The following is a 23,056-nucleotide window of genomic DNA, read 5'->3' as shown; positions in this document are numbered from 1 at the left end:
AATGCAGTATTTTTAATATTCGATTGGGAGCCACCCACAGTGGCTGGGGAAACTCAGCCAGATGGGGAGGGTATAAATAATAATAATATATTATTATTATTATTATTATTATTATTATTATTATTATTCAATTCCACAGGACCCCAGCCTCAATTAGGACATTTTAAGTGCTAGTCAAGAATAAGCAAGTCCCCAATACTATTAAATTTCAGTATTTCTAATAGATTTATTTAGTTTTGCATCACAGACTTTCTCTGGCATTTGTAGCTCTCTATTAACTCATTTTGTAATAACTGTTTCCCTCGCAGACCAACTGCTTAAAGATTCAGGACTACCTGAATAGCACCTTAGGCCCTTATATTGTCAACGTGACCACAGCGGCCAAACTTTGCAGCCAGAAAATCTGCAACAGCCACGGCCGCTGCATTCGCCGACGGATGGACTCAGACAGCTACTTGCACCTCAGCCCTAACACCTTCCAGATCCAAACAATAGCAGAGGGCAACCAAACCCGAGTGCTGGTGAGGGGGCAACTGAAACGTTGGCAGGAGGACAAAATGAGAAGAGAGTTTGTGTGCCACTGTTACCAGGGTTGGAATGGAGAACGCTGCTCTGCCCGGGGGCGGGGCTTCTGGTTGCGGACAAGTGATTGGCTAATTCCTGGGGTGCTCCTCTCTGCACTGTGGGGGTGTTGTTTGTGAGCCGTTTGGACCAGTTGTGATACATTTGGATTTTTGTGAAGTGAATCCCACGACCCTCTGCATAGTGGTGAGAAGGGAAGACCAAGACAAGCATGGTGTTTGGTGACAAAGGTGTTGTGAAGTGATCTGTGGCTCCCAGTGATGTTCCTTCCTTGTTGTGTTTCGCTGGAAAAGTGAGCACATATGGATTTTCCCCTCCAACAACTTCCATGACCTATGCAGGATTCTATTCTTCCAATACACTGAAGATTTTCTTTTAAAGTTTTGTAACTCTCTTCACCAGCATAGCTGCAGCTTTAATATTCAGCGGTGCATATTTTCCTAAACTGTGACAAGAACAGTCGTTTTCTAATGGATTTTTTTTTTTTACAAAAGCAAAAGTTAATTCAGTCAGGATCGGATATTTATAACAGTTAAATAATGGCAGGGTCACCTTTAACAGCACTGTACTGTATTTAAGCAGATTATTTATACACAAAAGAAACATTTCCTACTTGAACCAGATAGTCGTCCTCCAAATGTGATTGGTACTGTTTAACTGATGTGTGTCTGTCCGTTTGTATACGTCAAGCTACCTCTCTTATTAAGCGGGGGCAAGATTAAAAAAAACTTTTTAAATTAAATATTTTTCATGTGACACAGCCTGACCTAGCATTTCAATATTGTCACCTACTGAAAGCCATAACCAGCAGTGTTCAAGATCAGTGGCTCTCAGATGTCTCCCCTTACCACAAACCCAAAGGTAAAGGTAAAGGGACCCCTGACCATTAGGTCCAGTCGTGACCGACTCTGGGGTTGCGGCGCTCATCTCGCTTATTGGCCGAGGGAGCCGGCGTACAGCTTCCAGGTCATGTGGCGAACCAGAACAGCACACGGAAACACCGTTTACCTTCCTGCTGTAGTGGTACCTATTTATCTACTTGCACTTTGACGTGCTTTCGAATTGCTAGGTTGGTAGGAGCTGGGACCGAGCAACGGGAACTCACCCCATCGCAGGGATTCGAACCACCGACCTTCTGATCAGCAAGCCCTAGGCTCTGTGGTTTAACCCACAGCGCCACCCGCGTCCCACCACAAACCCATAGACCACGTAAAAATTGGGTGCATGGAGATTCTTGACAGACCATAAGTGTAGTCTTTGTTTTCCAACTGCAATGGATGCGCCTGTTTTTGTGAGTGAAGTTCTGTAGAGTCAGGTGTCATGTTTGTCAGCTGTAACTGCAGGTCAAAATGGCCTTCATCTCAGTCGCCACAAAGAATAAATCAAGTGCAGAGCTAAGTACAGATACTCTCAACTGTTTAACAACCTGAATGGAGTTTGTGGAGCACCAGGTAAGAAAATATTATCTAGACTGGGGTGGGCCACCTGCAGACCTAGCCTAATTCCAAAGGCCCTCTGCAAGAGAACCAGGTTAGACTCCTGGTAACAGCAATCTACTTCCCCGGCAGCCAGCTGAGCAGGGAGAAAGACGGGTGGGAGAAAAGAAGTGGTTCTTCTCCCCTTCTGGCTTCAGCCCTGCCCACAGCTGCCCTCCTTCCCTGAACAATTACCTGTAATTGAAATTACCTGTAAGAGAATGCAGCCCTCAACAGCAAAATGTTCTCCATCAGCTCATTGACATCTGTAGCACAGAGTTTGCAGGAGCTGCTGCCACCACCATCACAATCTCTGTGCATGGTGTTGACTCAAATCTAGAGAATAGGCACATAGCTCTAATGTTGCAGGAGAAGCACAGACACAGCTCCCTTCAGCAGGTCCTCTCCTGGTTTTCTCAATTCTCCCCCTGCCCAGGCCCACCCATTTTTGTCTGTGCTATGCAGCAGGGATGGGAGCAGGAACAAAGGGTCATGAAAAGGAGTAGTGAGTGGAAGGATCTTTGCTGCCACCACCATAGCCTTTGGAGCTGGGCTGCTGCTACTTATAGGAAAAGAGGCGGAGGGGGTGGGCAGTAAGATGCTCCCCCAAGCATCAGCCACAAGATTGATCTAGATCAGATAGTGGAACCTTGTGGCCCTCCAGATGATTAAAAGCTGCAATTTAGATTTACACAATATTTAACCATCCATTAAAGCCGTGATGGGAGAATAGTAACACAAGGGGGAAATATGCTAACAGGATACATGAAAGATGGCCTGGGAAATGTTGAGATAACAAGCATTCACATTCAGCCCATCACTAGCGCTTCAATTTATTTTATTTTTGGTTGGTTATAAGCCATGTAATTTTCAGTATTCATTCAGACAACGTTGAAGTAGCTCCTCTGCCTGCCTTAACAAGTCAAACTTTTCTGTCCTATGCTTATGAGATCTAAAAACAAAGGATTAGACCTAGCTTCCACTTTTAACAGGCATGGGAAGAGGGGGACTTGCCACACCTTTTGATCACAATCGCCAGGAAAAGTCAAGTGTTTATTTTCCAACACAAGGCCAAAAAGGTATGTTAATTTCCTTGCTGGCTCTGATATACAAACATCAAATGAATTATTCTTCCACTTTCTGGATTTTGCAAGAATACATTTTGCAAAAGCTGGGAAAGTGGGGTGGGGTGAGGGGAAGAGACCCATTACAAGGCTGGCATTCTGGGACATGATGGTGTGCAAGTGTAAAACCTGGCCAGAATACAGAAGTTGCATTTATCCCTGCATTAGAAGACGGCAGACTCCCCCCATGCCCCTAGAGAGCATCTGTCCCCTGCAATCATGAAAAACGGTTCCAGGACCTTATAAACCAGGGATATCCAATTATGTAATCTAAGGTGCAACATTATTTTCCACGAAATGGAATTAAAATTTGTTATTAGTCCAGGCTGTCTCATGGATAAAGTTTTCAAGCAACTAGGTCATTACCTACAAGACCCAAAAAGACTGAGAATGGAAGGTTTTGCTAAAAACCACTAGGTTCAAGATGCGAACATCTGGTGTGTGCATATTGCTTCAAAAAAATCAGGCAACATACCTGTGTCTTCATTAAGCTTCAGAATCCTCCTTTGCCCAGTCTGTGCTTACAAATAAGTTTGAAGTCCATTCATTTGCAAAGCCACCTTACCTAGCTTCCAGTGCTCCAACTGAAGTGATTGATATTCAGAGTTACCTTCAAAAGCAAGCTAAGCAGCATCAAAATCTACCCAGTAGGCAATGATTGCTATCTCCTTTTAAGCACCTAGAGGCCTCAGGAGAGAGACTGAGAAAGGGTGGCAATCCCAAATAGAAAACAGAAGCTTCCAGCCTTGGCAAAAACCTATTTATTGTCTGGTTATCACACAGCTGCTGAAGGCATGGAGGCTCTCATGAAAAGAAGGTGGCACCCCCAATTATAGCCAGAATACAACCAAGGCATGCAGCATCAATGAAAACAAGAGTCTGAATCAAGGGGCAGGAAGACTTGACTGCGCACAAGCCAGCACTTGCTGTTTTGTGGAACTGGCAATCACATTCCTTTGGCTCAGGCCCTCCCACAGAGTTGCAGAGAAGTTAACAGTTATACACTGCTGGTTAAGTTTAGAGCAATTAGGGTGATCTTACATGCTGCCTACAGACAATATCTCACATTTTATTAGGGGACTGCATTTCTGCCTTTGCTCCGACTTGTCCCTTGCACATTCCAGAGACACAAACTTGTATTCTTGTTGTCAAGCTGGCTACTGCAAGCGCTTAAAGGAAAAGGCTTGATTAAATTAGTACGGTGACCTTTATCTAGAAACTGAACGCATGATTATTGGCTGGGGTTGATTCATAATTTACACACCTGCTTGCTGTACACACACACACACACACACACACACACACACAGAGAGAGAGAGAGAGAGAGAGAGAGAGGTTTGCAAGGCTGAACACCAAAAGGGGTGATGGGGAGACATCCATTTCCAAACACACAACTAGGCAAGCGGTTGGGAGTCCCAGCCTATTGGCACACAATCATGTCCTGTTCCCCTAACCGATGGGAGATGCACACTGCTGCTTCACCATAGGAAATACCAGCAGATACACATGGTTGAAGTGTAATAGGTGAGCTGAAATGTTAGCTTGAAAATTAATGCCCCTGAAGGTAAAGCACACTTTTCTTTTACAACAAGAGTGAAAGACAATTTTTTAAAAAACCAATATGAAAGACAACAAGAGTGCATTTTCCAATCACTGTTATGTACGTTGACTGGAGAACTTATCCATACTAGAAAACAGGCCACTATGCCACACATCACAGTTTACAATATACAGGAAGATTAAATAAGTAGGTAAAGGGGGGGGGAGTATTGCATGAATTGAGCCCTCCAAGACATATAACAGAATTATCATTTGATGAGCTCCAGTACCCATGGCCAAACTGGTGTGTAAGACTGTGGGATGAAAATAAGCTGGGTTGAGTTGCAGTCCTAGCAAAGAGGTGGGGGTAGTTTTGCTATGAGGACACCTTGCCACTTAACCCATATTTCTTATAACCTCACCTGCCAGACTTGCTATCATGTGCAAAACGTGAACTTCGTATCTTCCTCCTAGTATCCCCCTCACTCACCTCAATGTGCCAGAATGTTACATCAAGCTTATTAAAGAAACCCACATCCTATCACACGTATGATGAAGTGGGCTGTGGTCTACAGGTGCCTAAATGGCTCCTCTTCATCCTGGAGAGAAGTGGGGTGCCGCAGGGTTCTGTCTTGGGCCCAGTCTTGTTCAACATCTTTATCAATGACTTGGATGATGGGCTTGAGGGCATCCTGAGCAAGTTTGCAGACGACACCAAATTGGGAGGGGTGGCTAATATCCCAGAGGACTGGATCACACTTCAAAATGACCTTAACAGATTAGACAACTGGGCCAAAGCAAACAAGATGAATTTTAACAAGGAGAAATGTAAAGTACTACACTTGGGCAAAAAAAAAATATGAAACGCACAAATACAGGATGGGTGACAGCTGGCTTGAGAGCAGGTCTTCCATTTGCTAGCAGAAAGACCGCTAAGGGGGGGGGCAGTCTACCTTCTCCAGAGTCTGGGAGCAGCCACCCAGATTACATGGGTGACTGCCTCCTTTCACTCACTTATGAACTTACCCTACTTATTACAAAATTCACAGCAAATAGAACTACTCGTCCTCAAGATCTCTCAGAGCAGGAATATTCACCTACCGGTAAATGTCAAGTTTCAGCTCTTATTAAGTTAAGTACACTTGGGGTCAAGTGTGTACCTTCTATTTCACAGGAATATTCTTCCTCCTCAAGCTCTTGCAAAACACCTACTCTAACTTGGGCAAGTTGCTCTCAGCCTTGAGCGCATGTTGATGATGAACAACTTTCCTATGCAGTAAATCAAAGGGGTATTTTGATATTTTCTTGAGCAGCTGCGAAACAACAAAGAAACAGATCTCACATTTCTCCGCTTGCCTTACACTCTGCTGTGCTGGAACCAGCCAAGAAGGCAGAAGAACATCAGCAACATTCTTGAAAGGAATCAGTAAACTGAGCAGCAATGGAGTTTGGGAGATGGGCTGTTAGAAGCAAATGGAACACCCTCTCCATTTGGTGCACGGAAATAGCCATCATGGGGATTCTCAGAATTTAGCATGAATTCTCTAACCTTTGTCTGCAGAAATGAACCTTTCACTTGCACAAAGGAAATACATACCGGTATTAAAACCTACTCTTTAAACGAATTTGGCCATGAGGCACCATCTGTTGGGAATGCTACTCCTCACCCACCCAATAATTCTTACGAGATAATCCTCATCTTGGAGTTACCATGCATGTAGAAAGCCAGCACTGCTTATTTCCACATTAGTTATTCCAAAGCCAAATATTGCAGGGAAGAGTAGCTTATTTGAAGGATGTCCAGTTCTTCTGAATTCAGGAATCTTCACCCTGGAAGCTAGCAAAGTAGCAGCACTTTAGGAAGATTCTTCTGCCCAAATGGTCTCCATGATGGCCTAGTCCTAGCAGGTTTTCCCCTGAGCAGGAAAGTCTACTGCTTGGTCTGGTTACCACTTGGGAAAGCCCACTGAAATCTGAACAGCAAAAGGAGTCACTAGTCCCAAGTGGCTTTATTTACACCAACTCAGGCCAAGGGTGGCTTATGCAAAAACCACCCAAACCCTGATGAGCAACCTATGGCACTCTTGGAGGAAGGATGCACATGCGGGACGAGAAATGAATGCCCTCCTGTGTTATAGCCAGATTGCCATAGCCACCTGCCCCACACCTGACTTCATGTGAAACAGGTAGTGGAGCAGGTAGAGATGCAACTAGGCCAAAATGGGTTTGCAGGCCCTTTTGATCAGCTTTGCAAGCCCCCAATTGATCGTTAGTTTGGGTAAAAAGGGGGTCAGCTGACACCAGGTGACAGGTGGGCAGCCCCACCCATCTGTCAAAATTGGCCATCACTTCATAATATGAGCAAAATTCATTTCACCAACAACTGAGTCTCCGCCAGGTTACAGTCTTTGCATAGTGAACTTTCCAGTAGCCAACACAGGGCTGGCAGCTGCCTCAACCCACTAAAGAAATACACAGAAACCTATTGTTTTAAAAATACTTTTTATTTTTTAGAAAATACAGCATTCAGTACAGTGTGCCCTGCCTCCCCCATAATCTACAAATCCACATCACCACCCAGTCCAATCAGGAATGTGCATTTCCTAAGTTTCTCCAAACCTCTGGTGCCCATGTTAAGATTATGCGTGCTGTTAGTGTGAATAAGGTAGTGGTAGTTTCTGCCTTGCTCGTCACTGTGGCAAGTTACAGTCAAGTGACGGCTGCAAAGAACTCATCACTTTTACCACGTTGTCCATTGGCTCTGCCCTTCAGCCACTACAGCTAAGCACCAGCTAGAGCGGAGTGTGCGCTAAACCTATTGAAGCCTCCACTGAGCATATGCAGGAATACTCTACTCTTCTTCAGTATTAGCATAGTCTCAGTGCTTTATGGGCTCATGCCACTTTGGGGCCCTTCAAAACATTGCCCCTGGGCTTCCATATAGAGCCAAAACAATTCAGGTCAAAACAAGTTCCAAATGAGAGTACAGCTGACACTCCAGCAACTACCTTGGCCACCATAGTGATGCAATATTAGTGGGCCCACTAAAATAAATTGAAACATTTTAAAGGGGAAGAAACCATGTCTTCTGGTTCTGTAACTTGACTCCTAGAGGGCAAAAGTATGACGTTATCTTGACTGATTGATTCTGATCCAGCCTAATAAATCTGGAGAATGTTTTAGGGGTGGGAAATTATTTCCACAGGCAGAGATACCTGAGGATACCCCTGGGAGGAAGGATCTCCCATGCTTTGAGTAACATTCCTCTCCAGCTTAGAAACGTTCCAGTGCTGGGGTGTTTCCTCCAAAACAGATAAGGTTGGGGGGGGAGCTTTCTATTGTGCAAATTGGATGGATACTTGTGAAGGATGGGGGCGCAGGAAGGCTGGATACTTATGGGATTGTCACATAATTGTGATCTTCATTCAGCATGGCTGATTTTGAAAGTCTTCTCGTCACCTCGGAAACAAGGGTTACCCCTTCATAAAAGAGAGAAGCTCCAGATATTTAGATCGCATAGTGGAGTAACCACAGGCACCAGTCATGTTCATGGGACATTGGGTAGGCAGTGGAAGACACAACGATTCTGTAACTAGTCTCTCTGAAATCCTGAGATTTGGCCTTTAGTGTTAGTGGAGAGGAGAAAATGAGACAAGAAAGGGAGTACTGAGATGTAGGCTACCAATTCTCTCTTTTTCCTTCATGGAAGTTCTGATAGGTCCTTAAATTATAACTGATCATGCACTTGAGGCTGCTGATTGTACCATCACCATTACATGGTAATGTTCTGAATTAATGCAGCAAAAGAATAGATTCAGACCAATCTAATGGAGTCCAAATATCACACAAGGCCAAGCTAGGTCTCGGTTGCTTTAGCCACCAAATTCCTTAAGGACATGTTGTGGGATATTGAACACGGGGCTAATCCATTAAATAGAACATGGCAGAGAACATGTCAACACTGACCTTGCTAGACAAACTTAAAATGGAATGAAATCCTTGTTTTATTAATCTTTGGCAGTGGTGGGGATCCCAAAGAAGTGTAACCTCTGTGGCATGTTGGTCACCATCTTTCAGCTACAGAATGGAAAATGCGTCTGAGTCAGCAAATGCTCACCTCTGGATGTCCCTTTGCTTGGGCCTTGGGGAGATGCTCTTAAAAACGTTTGACTTCTTGCACATTCCTGAGGGAATGGGATGACAGAGGCACCGGTATGCATTATCTCAAGACAAGAAAGCTTTTCACTGATTCACTATGTCTCACAGTGGCAGCAAAAATGCCCACAGAGGGTGGCAACATCCAGAAGCACATGAATGAAACACAGGTGGGCTAGATAACACCACATGTGCATAGCATACTCCACCTAGAATGCAGACTTGCCCCACAGGATTGTTACCGGGAGGTGGGGGGTTAGGGTGGCAGCTGGGGAGGGCGGGGAGAGAGCCTAGAGCAGGGACAGCCAGTGTGGTGTCCTTCAAATGTTGTTTGAATGCAACTCCCATCTTGCCAGCAGGGGCTGATGGGAATTAGAGTTTGACATCTGGAGTGCACCAGCTTGGCAACTCCTGGCCTAGAGTTGCCAACAGTTATGGTGCTCTAGGAACAAGAATTGGGGGGTGGAGGAGTGATAACACCTACTACTGCAGTCCCTGAATGTAGCTTGACAGTTTGGGTTTTGGTCACAGAAAATATAGGCAAAAGAGAGAGAGAGGAAACCCCCAGTAGATGATTTCATTATCCCTATCTGAATCTGGATCCTGTTGGCTGAACATGACATGCTGAGCTAGGCCAAACTTTGAACCTAATCAATGTCTTCTTATCGCTACATACTGGAAGCAAGGCCTGCTGCCCAATGTGGAGGAAATTCTGAAAAGTTAAAAGAGACTGTCCTTCCCAATCCTTCCAGCATACCTCTCAAGAAAATAAAAAGATTATGGGAGAGTTAAAATCTCCTCTGAAATTATGGCATGAGCTGTTCTGTATTTTTTAAATCATTTTTTAAAAAGCCAGATACTTGAAACTGCCCTAGGGCAGTGTGCTTTGAACTTGGGAGAAACCTGCCCTTCCTTTCTTGAATTGTAGGCCCAAGTCCCAGCTGTTTCCACCATGGGAATGAGCGAGCTAGAGAAAACCCAGGCTCTTTCCTTCCCAACTGTTGCAGCATGCTTTGCTGCTTAAATTATCTGCCTCTTCTGTAGACTTCAAAAGAATACACTGACTTCATAAAGGGGGCGGGGGGCAGGGAAGAAATCACGATTCAAAGCCATCAAGCTAACACCACACAATTGGCTAAGTAAGAAAAGAAAAAAAGAGTAAAGGGAGAAAAAGGCTTAGCATTTGTGTGGAGTATTTTTTTTCATGAAATACAAAACAGACCACCAAGAAGCTCCCTAGGGGTCAGAAGGAGAAGCTTAATCATGCACGTTAAATTCAGTGACCCCCATGGAATGAACACGTCGTCATCTACTACAATGGTTTTCAGAAGTCCCCAATCTGGGTCACATTGCTGGCTTGAGCCGAGTCTGGGCCTACCTCTACTCTTGCATTCAGAGTGGATCGAGAAGACTTATTCCACCCCACCCCACCCGCCAATGCAACTGCCCTTCCATCATGAGCTGCTCCAGTCTCCCCTGCACATGGGTAACACTGTCACACCAGCATCTGCCCCTTCCTTCCACCTGGTTTACGTGGATCTGCAGCAATCACTCTCGGGCACAGAACATTCCCGCCATGGTGAACAACATCTGTCATGGGGAAAAGGCATCCCATGAAGAAGACAACCCATTCAACGTTCAGCATCCTGTGGAAGTGCCAATATTCCCTTAGCCTGGCAAAGTTTTACTGTACAGCTAAGGATCAGCGTGGTTTTGCATCATGCCAGTGCAGGTGTCACGATAGAGGGAGGAGAAGGACGACACCTGAGCAAATGCATCACTGGGCCAAGGAGCCCAAAGGCTTCACAACCAACAGCCAGCTGAATGCAACATTTGGAACCATCTAGCTCGAGAAAAGGCAGTTCCTGTAAGTCAGAGCAACAGCTGGGTAAGTTGACGTGGCCATTTGGCTGGGAGCCCATTGCAAGGTGAGGCGCTGGTGTGGCAACGTGGGGCAAAGCATACCAGAGCTATACATGGAGGTGGCATAAAAAGAAAGAAAGAAGTGGCAGCCATAAATTAAGAATGTCAAAGAGCCAACCAAGAGGAACTGGGCAGGGATTGCACTTCCTTATTTCTAATTGCTCTCGTCTTCTCATGTGGCTGCAACAATGAGCCATCAAAGTGAGGCAGAGGAGGTTGGGGGAGAAACTGAGTAGTCTCCAAGGAACAGCTTTACAAAACTCATAAAAGTGGACAGTGAAATCCAGGACCTGTAGGTGGATTTGGGGCGCCAGAAACAAGGCTACCTGGTAAGGCTTGGAACTGGATGCCAAGCCTCTTCACTGGTGAAATGAGAGCCGCTATCAGGAACAGCTGCCTCTCCTTCAGCTGCCTGGAGATGAACAGCTTTTCTTCATCCAAACAACACACCTCTGCCGTTTGAGCAAATCCCACTAACCTTTAGCACCTCGCCCACCAACTCCATGGTTTTAAAGAAAAAAAAGGGGGAGAGGAGGAGATCCTGCTGCAGTGTTAATCCCTGGAACACACTCCTTAAACCTCAAAGAGTGAGTACTGAGTCAATTCCTAGGCAAACTTGCCATCTTGGTAAAGCATGACATTAATAGTATGGGAATTTCCAAAGACTATTGATGCACTGTTTTGTAACAGTGAGAGAAAAGGCGTTTGAAAGATTTTTTGTGGGGGTGGGTGGGTGGGTAGAGTTCTGCTCTTTGCATGTGAATACCCCACCCCAGATAAGTGGTGAAGAAAATCCTTTGAGTGGTGCCAATTCCAAGTGAACCAGGTGACAATATGAAGCGGTAAACAGGTGCATCAGTTTCAAGAGTCATTTCAATCTAGAACAGTTATGGTTTCCCTCCCTCCCAGGATTTACACAACGACAGAGCAAAAAGGAAGAGAAATGGCTTGGAGGTCCTCTCTCTCCCTCCCTGCCCCCAGATTCCTACCCTCCCTCCCCCTAATGAAACCAGGTGGAGACGACTTTGAAAGAAGAGATGGAGGAAACAGCTCTGGAGTTCGGTGGACAGGCTCAGATGCCGAGAGGTGGATTTGGTTGGAGCTGCAATTCCGGGGGCTGGTAGGCACCCGCAGCCCCTTTCCTGACCTGTCCTCCTGTCCACAAGGGTTTAACTGTCTTCGCCATTCTCGCCTGGTCCTTTGATAAGTCGCTTCTGTCCCCTCTTTCCCACAGGCCCCTTGGGTTTGGCAAAGGCCTGCTTGAAGGCATGCTGCTTGGGGTGGACCTCATCATACAGGAACTCTGCTGTCAGCTCAGCTCCATCATCAATTTCAATCTGGCAAAGAGGAAAGAGGAAATGCAGTCCTCGGCCTTGGCCTCTGAAAACACCTACATCTCAGATGAGACAAGGACTGTCCTCCTCGTAATGCCACTCTTACCTCCCTCGTCCACCTCTTTTCCCAAAATCGTTTCTACTCATCCAGCACCAACTCTAAAATGTTGCTTCCAAGCAGATATATTTTTTGTCTCCAGAATCTGAGTATCTCAGCTCCTCATCTGAGCAATGAGCTTTTCATCATTTTATAGGTCAGCCATGCAATTCTGAAATTTCTCTTGGCCAAGATTTCCTTCACCCCCCCCCAACTGGGATAACTATCCAGTTATTCTTGTTCTCTGCTTCCATTTCCTTAAGCAGTTACTCATCTAAGAGAGGACCTGTCCTCTCATCCCATGACTGCAAAGAACTCTTATTCCAGGTGCCTGGTGATTCCATCCTTAATAATGGTTTCCACCAGTTTTCCCAAAACAGAAGTTAAGCTAACTGTCTTGTAATCCCTTGGATCCTTTTTTTTTATTAAAAAAAATCAGCTATTTTCCAATCTGCAATCTGATCTTAGGGACAAGGCACAGTTTCCTTAGATGGCCAGGATCTGCCCTACATCTTTTGCTGGGAAGACAGATGCAGCAGATCCATTCAGCTTCCCTGCAGTCTCTTTTTCCTTTTTTAACACGTATTTGACACCCTTGTCGCCCAAAAGCCCAACTGCCTCTCTAGCTGATCTCCTGCTACCAAAGTATTTAAATATTTTTTAAATGATTGATCTTAAGGTTCTTAAGACCAAATGTCAGGACACTTCCCCAAGTTATATACTGGGTCCAGAGGGATTCCGCTGGAAGAATCTTCATCTAATGTCCCACCAGTCCTTCACACCATCCACAGCTTCCAGTGTCCATATGAAAGGATTTCATCAAATATAAATTTAAGGGTCAAGGGGTGGCGGCAGCCTAGGCTTACCTTCTTTGCAATCTCTAGGCGGAAATCTTGCTCCACGGAGTCAAGCAGTCGGCTCTTGCAGCTGGAGTACAACATGCGCTCCTTGATGCTACATTTGTAACCAGGCATGGAGTAGATAAATACTGCAAGGAAGAGAAAACAGGACGATCAGTCATCCCTGCGCCTGGCCATGATTAATTCCACAAAACTATAGGGAGCGAAACCATGCATGCAATGACTATAATGGAATTAAGTGCAGAAGACAAGGAGTAGGAAAAAGTTTTGCAGGCGAGCATCTTCCTTTTCATGTAATGTATTGTTTCCAAAAGCTCTAGTATTGGTTAGAATTGTTTGCACTAAACCAATGGCTTATGAGGCTTCTGGCACCAGAGAAATTGCATGAGCAAATATGTATAATCAGAAAGGACTTAAAAGGCACATTCCCACAGCTCCCCAGATTCATGGACAGAAGAACCTGCACAGGCAGGGAGAGCCCTTTGATACATTCAGAAAATAAATTCCTATGCCTGTCTAGAGGGAGGGAAGAAAGGAAGGAAGGATGGATGGATGAATGAATGAATGGACAGGCACGGATACAGTTTGCAAAGGGCAAGCAAAATTCTGGTCAGTTAAAAAAACAAAGACAAGGCTGTTGATTTGGCCAGAGCTTACCAACTGACTCCAGATAATCTCCCTCGTGAGAGTGTTTATACAGGAAGAAGTGGTAACGGGCCGAATCCTGAGGAATTCTTTTAGGCAGGTCTGCTATCTCAGTGGCATTTGTGTGGACCAAGTCTATGGTCTCCCGTTCCAGGTCCAGCTTCTGTATAAACAAAGGCAAGAGGACACACTTCAGAACAACATTTGGTTCGGGGGAAACCAAGAGCCTTTGAACAAGCTGGGCTTGCACAGAAGTCCAAAAGGCGTTCAAAAGGCCAAACCAAATAGTGAAAAACGGACTTCTCACCAGTTGGATGTAATTGATCTTCTTCTGTTTTAGTAACTGGATGGCCTGCTGAGCTTCTGGCTGCAAAGGAAAAGCCAGTCCCTGGAGGGTCTGGTGTTTGCTTTCGACGCTGATTTCAGTCTTGACCTGGTAACAGGGGTGGGGATGGGGGGAAAGGAACAGAGGTGAAATGAAGGAAGGAGGAAAGCAACAAAGGTGACAGCAAAATACAAGCCATGCTGCTGGGACTCAGGGCGCTCAGAAGCTGATGCACCCTGGAAGGGAAAGAGCCTGTGGCAAGGGGCTGCTAGCAGCTGCCATGGCACATGGGGATGGAGCCTGTCCACAATGCTGGACCAAGGAGAGGACCAGTGGAGAAGCCTGGTGCCCTGCTCCCTAGACTGATGCAGTTGCAGAGTAAAAGGATCGGTCTGGAGGCCAGAAGAAGAATCTTGGGGCGGGATTTGCATTGAGGCACTGGCAAAGTTTGCTTTCAAAACACCACCACCAGGTTTGGTAGGCAGTTGCAAGCAGGGGTGGTTCTCAGTACCTAAAAAAACCCTCTGGGAAACGGAATATGAAAGAAATTTGCATGTGCATATATACATACATACATACATGTATATACTGTATATGCAAATTTAGGTCTCTGAGCAAATTAAGATGGTGAGTGGCTGGGGTCTTGCCAGCACTGTGCTTTGCAATAAAAGCAAAGTTTATGTTGAAGAAAGGGGCAGAAGATATGGGGGCCCAACACAAAAGTCCCAGAAATCAGGCTCTCTGAGCTAGCCCCTAACATTAGCCCAGCTGTAAAGAAAAACACATGCAATTCCTCCCCAATTTTTGGTCAAGTGTATTCCATATGTTCTGAATAGAAGCATTCATTGAAAACCAAATTGTACATCTGTTCTGATCTTTATCCAACCCCTCTCCACCACACACACCATATTCTTTTGTACCTGCCCATGTTTTGTCTTGTTTTTAAATCAGATAAGTTTTTTTGTGGAGGCGTAGGACAAGATTTACAGAGGAGAGAGAAAGGAAGTTTCTCATTAAATTTATGAAACTGGTTAAATGTTGCAGTTCAAATGTCACATGTCTTTTTAAAATAATAATGAAAATACAGCCTTAAGAAGGGGAAATGTTGTGACTAATTCCGGCGACTTTGGTGCACTAACACACACACATCCTGGCAGTCTCTCTTAGCTTAATAATAATAATCATCATAATAATAAATTCATTCCAAAATAACTACAAGTGGCTGTAGACCACAGCCTTATAAGGCTTTGCACAGTGTCACCAGGGGAAAAATCATTAGCTTTTAGCTTACTGCTTTATAGAAGAGCAAGAAATAGGTCACACGCTTCATTGAGTAACTATCAATATTTCACTTTCGTTCTTGATAACAGAGTGAAATTGAGGCTTTGCTTTTTATCGTGAGAGAGAAATGTCACTTTCCAGTAGATGAAACATTATTAAAATCCCAGCTCTGCCCATATATAATTTGGAATATATCAAGTATTAGAATAAGGAACTGGTCTGTAGAAGAATCCATGAGTGACACAGTTAGAAAGCCGGAAATGTGGAATGCCTGAAAATAATATTACTTAAAATAGATTATGCTGTATTATTTCAGGAGGAGCCAGTTGGGTCATGCTGGCTAGGACTGAGGAGAGCTGGAGTCTAGCAACATCTGCAGGGCACCATGTTGGCCACCCTCTGCACAAAGGAGGCAGAGAACCCAAAACTACAAGACAAACTTGCGAAAACGCCGTTTAGGACAGACATAAGAAAGTAGTTCTTCATTTAAGGAACTTGCAGTCACATGAGGTGGTGGTGGTGAATGGGAATTTAGATGTCCTGAACAGCCCTATGTAGTATACACAGAAATTACAGATTGTGCCACAATTGGGATTCCTCCCCACTTCTGAAGTTGCAACCCCGTTCTGAGAGGGAAGCAGCAACAGAAGCTTTCTTCCTGAGGGTAGCAGGTGTCTGGGGGGCATTTTCACTGGGACTGCAGCACGGGAGAGGGTGAAATCTCCCTCTTCACATGGTATAGTCTCAATCCTGATCACTCACTTCCATCTCCATGGTTGTTTATTCAGAAGGTGGTGGTGGTTGGGATAGATATGTTAAACACAACCACACATTTAACCTCACTTCGGTTTGCTGCTAGCTTCTAACCAAGGCCTGGAACTTCCCCCAAACTTTTGAAAATGCTCTGTAGGCCAACATTTTGTCTCAGCCAGCTCCAGCGTTCAAATGAGGATCAGGATTTAAAATGGAAGCCAGGAGATCACATAGCAATCTGCTTGGACCTGAGACTACAGGGATGGTCTCATTAAACACTATGCAGTAAATAAATAAGTTAAACTCTTGCCCACGGTGTAGGGAACACTCTCCCAATCTCACCTGCACAAATCCTTACTATACAGAGGCATTATCTATGCGTTCCCAAAGCAGACTACTAATTTTATCATCACGAGACAGAAACTGGGAGAGGCTTCCACATTCTTTGGTGGCTGCATTATAAGGATCGTCCTGATGTCTTTCAAATTAAAAAAAACAACAACACCCCCTTTAACATATTTATCTTGAATGCCTGTGATTTTTATTGATTTATCCAGGAGCACTCACTCTGTGCCACATTGATCACGATAGCATTTAAGCAATTACATGCGTTGCAAGGAATACTCCACAGAACAGGCCCTGAATTAGTGAAGATCTCTAATGACCATCCAGATTACACTATCTGCAATCTCGCTCACCAGTATACTACACCAAAACCACTCCAAAAAGGAAAGCGGGGAATCAGATTCTTTCTGTTAGAAATCCACATCTCCCATTAGGGAACTTATTTCTCTCAAGGCCATTTAGAAAAATGGGACCCATGTTCACTTGGTGAGCATCGCAGGAACGGAACTCTGGTTTGATGGGAATGTTTGTTTATTTGAGAGAACACAGAGAAGGATGCAACCAAACTGGCAATCAAGAGAAAGAGTCCCCACCCCCACCCCCAGCGAGAACAGAAAGCAAAACGCAGGCAACGCCGCCTACCTCCTCAAGGTGAGGGTATTCAACCACTGATGGGCAGCAGCAACAGCCCGCTACCATCTGTCATGCAGAACGTAGGGAAACGGAGTCACATTGTGACAGAGACAAGAGAAAAGAGTTACCTGAAAGTCTGCACAAAATGTGGGCTCAGCTAATAGCCAAGAAGGGCCGCTAAGCACTCCAGGAGAACACAATCCTTAAAAAGGGGGTGGAAAACATCTGCCCCATGGGTTAAGAATCCAGCCCTCTTGGCCCTTGAAACTTTCCCCCGGCTGTGCCCTCCCACCCACCTAACTGCTCTGCCTCACCACAAGAGCGCCTTTGCCTGCCTGGAATGTGTCCTTGTTTGCAAGATAGAGAGAGCAGTGTGAGGTGGTGTCGAAACCTCTGGCTTTTGTGAGGCTGGAATCCAGCCTGCTGTTACACCCATTGCTCAGTATACCTTTGCCTCTTACAAAGGTATGTGGCCACCTTTCCAAGGTTGCCCATAAGGTAACATAGTCCTCAGGTTGAAAGAGATTCCCCACTCTTAGTCTAAATGTTGCCACAGGTATACCACCTCAGATACAGAAGAGCTGCTTCACTAGGCACAGATGCCCATTTATTTGGAGATGACATTTCTGCAATGGGTTCTGCCTTGACTTTGGGGTGGGGGGAAGGAACCAGCCAGCTTTTCAAAAACCAGCTGGACTAGAAGATGATGGCTTCAGCCCCACAGTCTCGAGCATGCACTCAGTGGGGCCAAGCAAGCATGCGTGACTGATTGCACAATGGCCGGGAAAGCAGTTTCGAGCGTTGAGGTAGGTTTTTGTTTCAAATTGTGTGCAAAGAGGATGTAGTCATTTTTCAATGGAAAGCACACAATGACTTTTTGTGTTGACCAGTATAATAAGAGTCAAACATTGCGGGGGGTGGGGGGAGAACGCCACCCAAAAACGGTTGGACAATGACCCTGGGAAGCCAAAGAGGCTGAGGTTGTGTCTGCAAGGCTTTGCCTACATCTGCATGATGCAGAAGTGCAACAGGAGGACAGCATTGACACCTTCCCCCAATACACGCTCACACTGAACGTCACATTATGCACTTTCACAAGACTGACATCTATTCAGGTCAACATTCCCTTTTCTAGGAAATTTCTCAGTTCTTCTTATAAGAAGGCAGCACTAGTCCCACTTTCACAGGGAAAGACCAGCCAAGAAAATGTACAGGGGTTCAGCCACATATCCTCCACTGTATAAACAAAGTGCCCAAGCAAATGAGAGCCAGTGTGGTATGTTGAAATAGGACTGGGAGGCCAGGGTTCAAATTCCCATTCATGCACCAAGTTTACTGCATGATTTGGGGCCAGTCACAATCTCTCAGCCTCCACTACCCTACAAGTTTTGATATAGTTCAGGTTGGGGTGAAGACTATGTATACTACTTCTGAGGTACTTGGAAGTTAACATGGACTATAAATACAGTCAAATGAATAAGCAAACCAACTAGGTAACTTAACTATGATACTTGGTAGCTCAGAACTGAGCCTGAACTTACTTTAAATGTAAGGTAATAAAAACAGAGGCTAAAAAGACTCTTTAGCCCTCACCTTCTTGCAATGGCACACGAGAGAGCCACCAGGAAGCCCTAGAGTCCCACTGATTCCTGACCTCCCCACCCCCAAATTACTCTATAGTTAAATGATAAATTAATTCCCCGACTGTGAATCTTATATATACCCAACATGGCAACATCCATGCACAAGGGGGGGGGGTGTCAACAGGCTTGGGGAAAATATTTTAATGAGGCTAATTTTAAGTCACATTTATATTTCAGTATTTACATTGCTCTGTGCTTCACAAAGTAATGTTTAAGATACCCCAGTAAAGGCATTTGGGGAGAGAAACAGAGGCACAGAGAGGGTGTATGTGGCATGCCTGAAAAGACGTTGCCTGAGTTGAGAATGGAACTTCTCACCTCACACTGTGATGAGGGACTACAATGGATTAACTCAACACACTGCTGAAGCAGGAAGGAGCCAATAATTGTTTACCATTTCTGAAAATGGTTGCCTTACAGGCCGCTGGGTGAAGTGGCTTTTACAGAATGACAGCAGCTCTTCCTCTTAAAAAGAGGCTTTGAGCTTGAGGTGAGAGCTAACACATGCAAGAGAAGGAGCTCCATAAGGAAAACATAACTGTGAGGGAGGAGGAACACACGTCACCAAGCCTAACATCTTCTCAGTGTAAGACTCCTGGGAATCTGAGTACGTACTGAGGGCAAGTGAAGAGAAGAAACAGGAACAGCAAATAAATGCAGAACCATCTGAGAAAACGGTTCATTGTAGAGGACAATGGATAATGCTATATACAGTGTATTGGGGAATTGTCACACAAAAAAGGGGAAAGCAAATGAATAGACTTTGAGGAGGACAAGGGCCTACCATCTCACTGCTGGAGGCCAGGGAATGAAGATCCTTGGAGCACATGCAAAACAAAATGGCAACAAGGTTAGCTCTGTACTAAAGCCCTCCAGAAAGGAGGATCACCAATACAGAAATTGATCAGAGTTTGAGCCACGCTAAAGAAAGGCTTTGCGGTATCTGAACATTTTAGCAAACCCTGACATTGTGCCCCAAGACAGTAAAATAGTTTCATGCATTTACCACAGGCCTTCTAATGGAGTTCATTCACACAGGGCTACTTTAATAAAAACTAGAAGGAATGCCACACAATTCCTTCATGCAGAAATATTCAGAGAAGAGGAAGAAGAAAGCAAAATACAGAATGTCCGCATTCAGATTATCTTATTTGGCTTACTAGCAATATTATTGAAAGGACTTGATTACTATATGAACATATTATAATTGCTAATTCCATGAATGGATTAAATTAATGATAATGTTCGGTTTTGCTTATAATATGTGTATGGTATTTTCAGGCCTTCAGTAACCTATACTTTGTTTGGTTATATTGTTTCTTTTGGGGAAAAGGTATCATTGAAGAAAGACACAAAGAACGAATTAAAAAATAATGAGCCTTTTGGCCATGCACACAGTGCTTTGCTCCTCCCTGTGAATGGGCTACAATTAACCAGGAAGTCTCTACTTAACCACAGTTTCATGTTTCCTCTGATCCAAGAAACTATGTTTACAGAACAAGTCAGGATCATAAACCACAGGCTGCAGTTGGTTTAGAATCTGTCATAACAGATAAGATGTCCACCTGTAGTGGAAAACACTGGGGTCTACTTTTTGGATAATTTCTGAAGCAGACCAAGTTTGATATACTGACTTGTGGACTAGCACTGTACAATAAAGTACCGACTTAAAATTGAATAAACGAAGCCATCGTGCTCTAGGGTTCAGAACCACCTGTCAGTCACAGACTCTGCAGTGGAACGAAGAGGCCCACTTGGTTCAAGTGACAGGATTTATTGACAGAACAATGTTTTTCGAGGTAACATGACCCTGAGCATCAGCCAGTTTTCCTGAACGGAGACATGGACTATGGGTCAGCGCATCAACCTCCATCTCCTAAAAATAAATCTGCCAGCAACTTTTGTTACCATAAATGCCACTTTCTCCAGGCACATTTCACATCTAGGATGGCAAGCGGGTGAATGGGTGGCTGGTTTGGGCCCCTAGTCATTCACAGTGTGATCCTATGTATGTCTACTCAGAAGAAAGCCCTATTGACTTTGGCGGGCCATACAATCAGGTAACTGTGTATAGAGGGTTGCAGCCTTGGACCCTGAAACGGAAATGCTAAACTGTTCTCTCTCTGCCTCTTAAGATAAACATTGCAACAAAACGTTCTAAAGGAAACTGCAATTCTGTGTTAAGAAATCACTGCTATGTTAATTTGAGCTAAAGAACCTTCAAGTGCATTTGTATGTTCTGTTACAAGAAACCAGAATAAGATGGAAGGGTTTAATGCTGAAAGTCCGGAAATTCCCAAGCTTTAAGCCTGCCCTTGGAACTCAGCCAAATAGGGTATCCACCATTTCTCTACTTCTCTTTGGTAAACATTCACAATCGGAGTAATCTTAATGGTATGCACTAAAAGCACAAAATATGGCCTCCCCAAAAGAGTCAGTAGCACCTTTACACCTGAGACTTCAGAAGGAAATCTTTGCACTGGTGCAACATTTGGATTATTTGAAAGCCCATTTTTTTCTAACTCCATAGAACATGGTATACTACTTCACATTCATTCTTGGGTATTTCTGAACTAACACAAATTACTGCCATTTCAGAGACACCATCCAGTACTGCCTGCCACACTCCAAATACCTTGCACATTTGCCTTGACACACGCATTGAAGTCCCCATTTTTATTTCTATGCCTCTCCAAATTAACAAATGTTTTAAAGTGATACAATTGTCATCATTTTGAAATGATTTATTATGCAGAATAGAACATTTCAATGGTGGCCCCATTAAAAAACTTTCCAACCTGGCATGCACATTCTAGCGCATGTGAACACACAGCAGTCATTCAAAATGGTTTTTAAATACTGTATAGAGTTTTCATATTCATTGTAGAGAAAGATCCCATTTATCTATGATGCATTTAAATCACAGCTTTTTTTAAGAGTGAACTTGGCAGAACACAGTTCCAGCACCTCTCAGGTGGGTGCCATTGCCATTCTAAGAGAAAGAAGGAGCCATTCATGGTGAGTTCCAGCACCTCTTTTTCAATAAAAATAGCACTGATTTTAACCAAATTCATCCTATCCCAGGCAGGAGTGCCAATTTGCATAAAATATTTGGCGGGGGGGGGGGGAGAGGTAAGCCTCACACCACATAACTGATCACAAAAAACGATACATGCGCACCATTTGAATGGTAGCGCCCATCAACTTTTGATGGGTGGCCTCCTCAATTATTTTATTGAAGGGGTGTGCGAAGGTATCTTGGTCTCTAGGAGTTGGCTCCTATGATCCGTGGGCACTTCTAATTTGCGATTTACTAATGCTTTCAAAACCTTTGAAATGTGTATTATATTTAAGTGTGATGTGGAGTAAAAGGGCCAACCCTCTTAACATCCTTTGGATTTGAAAAAAAGATGAGTGTAAAAGGATTTGGCCTTCAAGCATTTCACATGGGCAAACAGCCGTGCACAGCCCAAACGATCTTATGCAAGAGGACTAGCCAACCCCAGCTGACGTCTTTTTTGCTGCACAGGGATATTAAGAATAAAACTTGGGAGCAAGTGAACTCAAAGGGACTTACTTCTGAGTAAACATGCACAGGGCAGTGCTGTTAAATCGCCCAATGTCTTTTAGGCTACTTGCACAGCTTACTTTTCCTACACTGCTGTGACACTGATGCAAGAACACGACAGAGTACTACAACGGACAGCTTTTGAAAAAGAACAAAACTAGTTTTAAGAGCATTCGACCTGAACACTAGAAGGTTGGGAAAGAAATGCCAAGGTGTGTCTAACGGGCCACCTGAATGCTGTCCTGGGAAGTCAGGCAAGTCACAGAAAAGCAACATTCCAAGCACTCAGCGACCTCTCTCTTGGGGTGAAAGAGCACAGAAACACTGCACAAACAGGCACTCATGCGTTAGGCACAGAAAGGCAAGCGTGGAAGAAAGACAGCTCACGACACACTGATTTCCACCACCACCCTTTAAAGAAGCAGAGCCCCCCCCCTTCTAGCACCAGCTAAAATCCACTGCTTGATTATGAAACCTGCAGTCAATAATGTGTGCCATTTTTCCTACTGGTCCATAACTGTTATCACCAGCCGTTTGCCTCCAGTAAACAAACAGGTCAAGGCTAGCAGAGGCTTATCAATGGAGATCTGCTAGCATTCCTTACCTAATAAATTCTGCCCCTCAGTCTAGTTAGACATGCCAAGGGCACTTGAAAACTAAGACAGAGGGAGAAAAGGGCAATCCTAAGCTTTAGCGAAGCCAGGGACAGGGATGGGCCCTTACATGTTAAATGCCTAACATGATGCTAGCACCTTGAGATACAAAGATTGCCCA

The 23,056-nt window shown here is 44.5% G+C and overlaps 2 protein-coding genes across 9 annotated transcripts in view; one reads left to right on the top strand and one right to left on the bottom strand.

Annotated features, from left to right (window-relative positions):
• The window catches only part of LOC118080620 (hyaluronidase Ccc Hy-4-like), a 29,280-nt gene extending 27,942 nt beyond the window's left edge, over positions 1-1,338 (top strand). For all 5 annotated transcript variants that reach the window (XM_035106116.3, XM_060271511.2, XM_035106118.3 and 2 more), the window contains one exon: positions 309-1,338. In XM_035106116.3, coding sequence (XP_034962007.1) covers positions 309-701 — 393 coding nt within the window. In that variant the 3' untranslated portion in view covers positions 702-1,338. The remainder of the gene's footprint in view (positions 1-308) is intronic.
• A 5,867-nt stretch (positions 1,339-7,205) lies between these two features.
• Positions 7,206-23,056, bottom strand: part of TWF2 (twinfilin actin binding protein 2) — a 65,510-nt gene continuing 49,659 nt past the window's right edge. For 2 of the 4 annotated variants that reach the window (XM_035106112.3, XM_035106113.3), the window contains 5 exons: positions 19,499-19,531; positions 14,042-14,167; positions 13,747-13,897; positions 13,096-13,217; positions 7,206-12,135 (listed from right to left, as the gene is read on the bottom strand). In XM_035106112.3, coding sequence (XP_034962003.1) covers positions 11,968-12,135; positions 13,096-13,217; positions 13,747-13,897; positions 14,042-14,167; positions 19,499-19,531 — 600 coding nt within the window. In that variant the 3' untranslated portion in view covers positions 7,206-11,967. The remainder of the gene's footprint in view (positions 12,136-13,095; positions 13,218-13,746; positions 13,898-14,041; positions 14,168-19,498; positions 19,532-23,056) is intronic. The other 2 variants (XM_035106114.3, XM_035106115.3) reach the window with 1 other exon arrangement.

This window comes from Zootoca vivipara, chromosome 2 (genome assembly GCF_965207765.1).
Source record: "Zootoca vivipara chromosome 2, rZooViv2.hap1.1, whole genome shotgun sequence".
Taxonomy (NCBI): Eukaryota; Metazoa; Chordata; class Lepidosauria; order Squamata; family Lacertidae; genus Zootoca; species Zootoca vivipara.
This window is presented reverse-complemented; position numbering and strand designations above follow the sequence as displayed.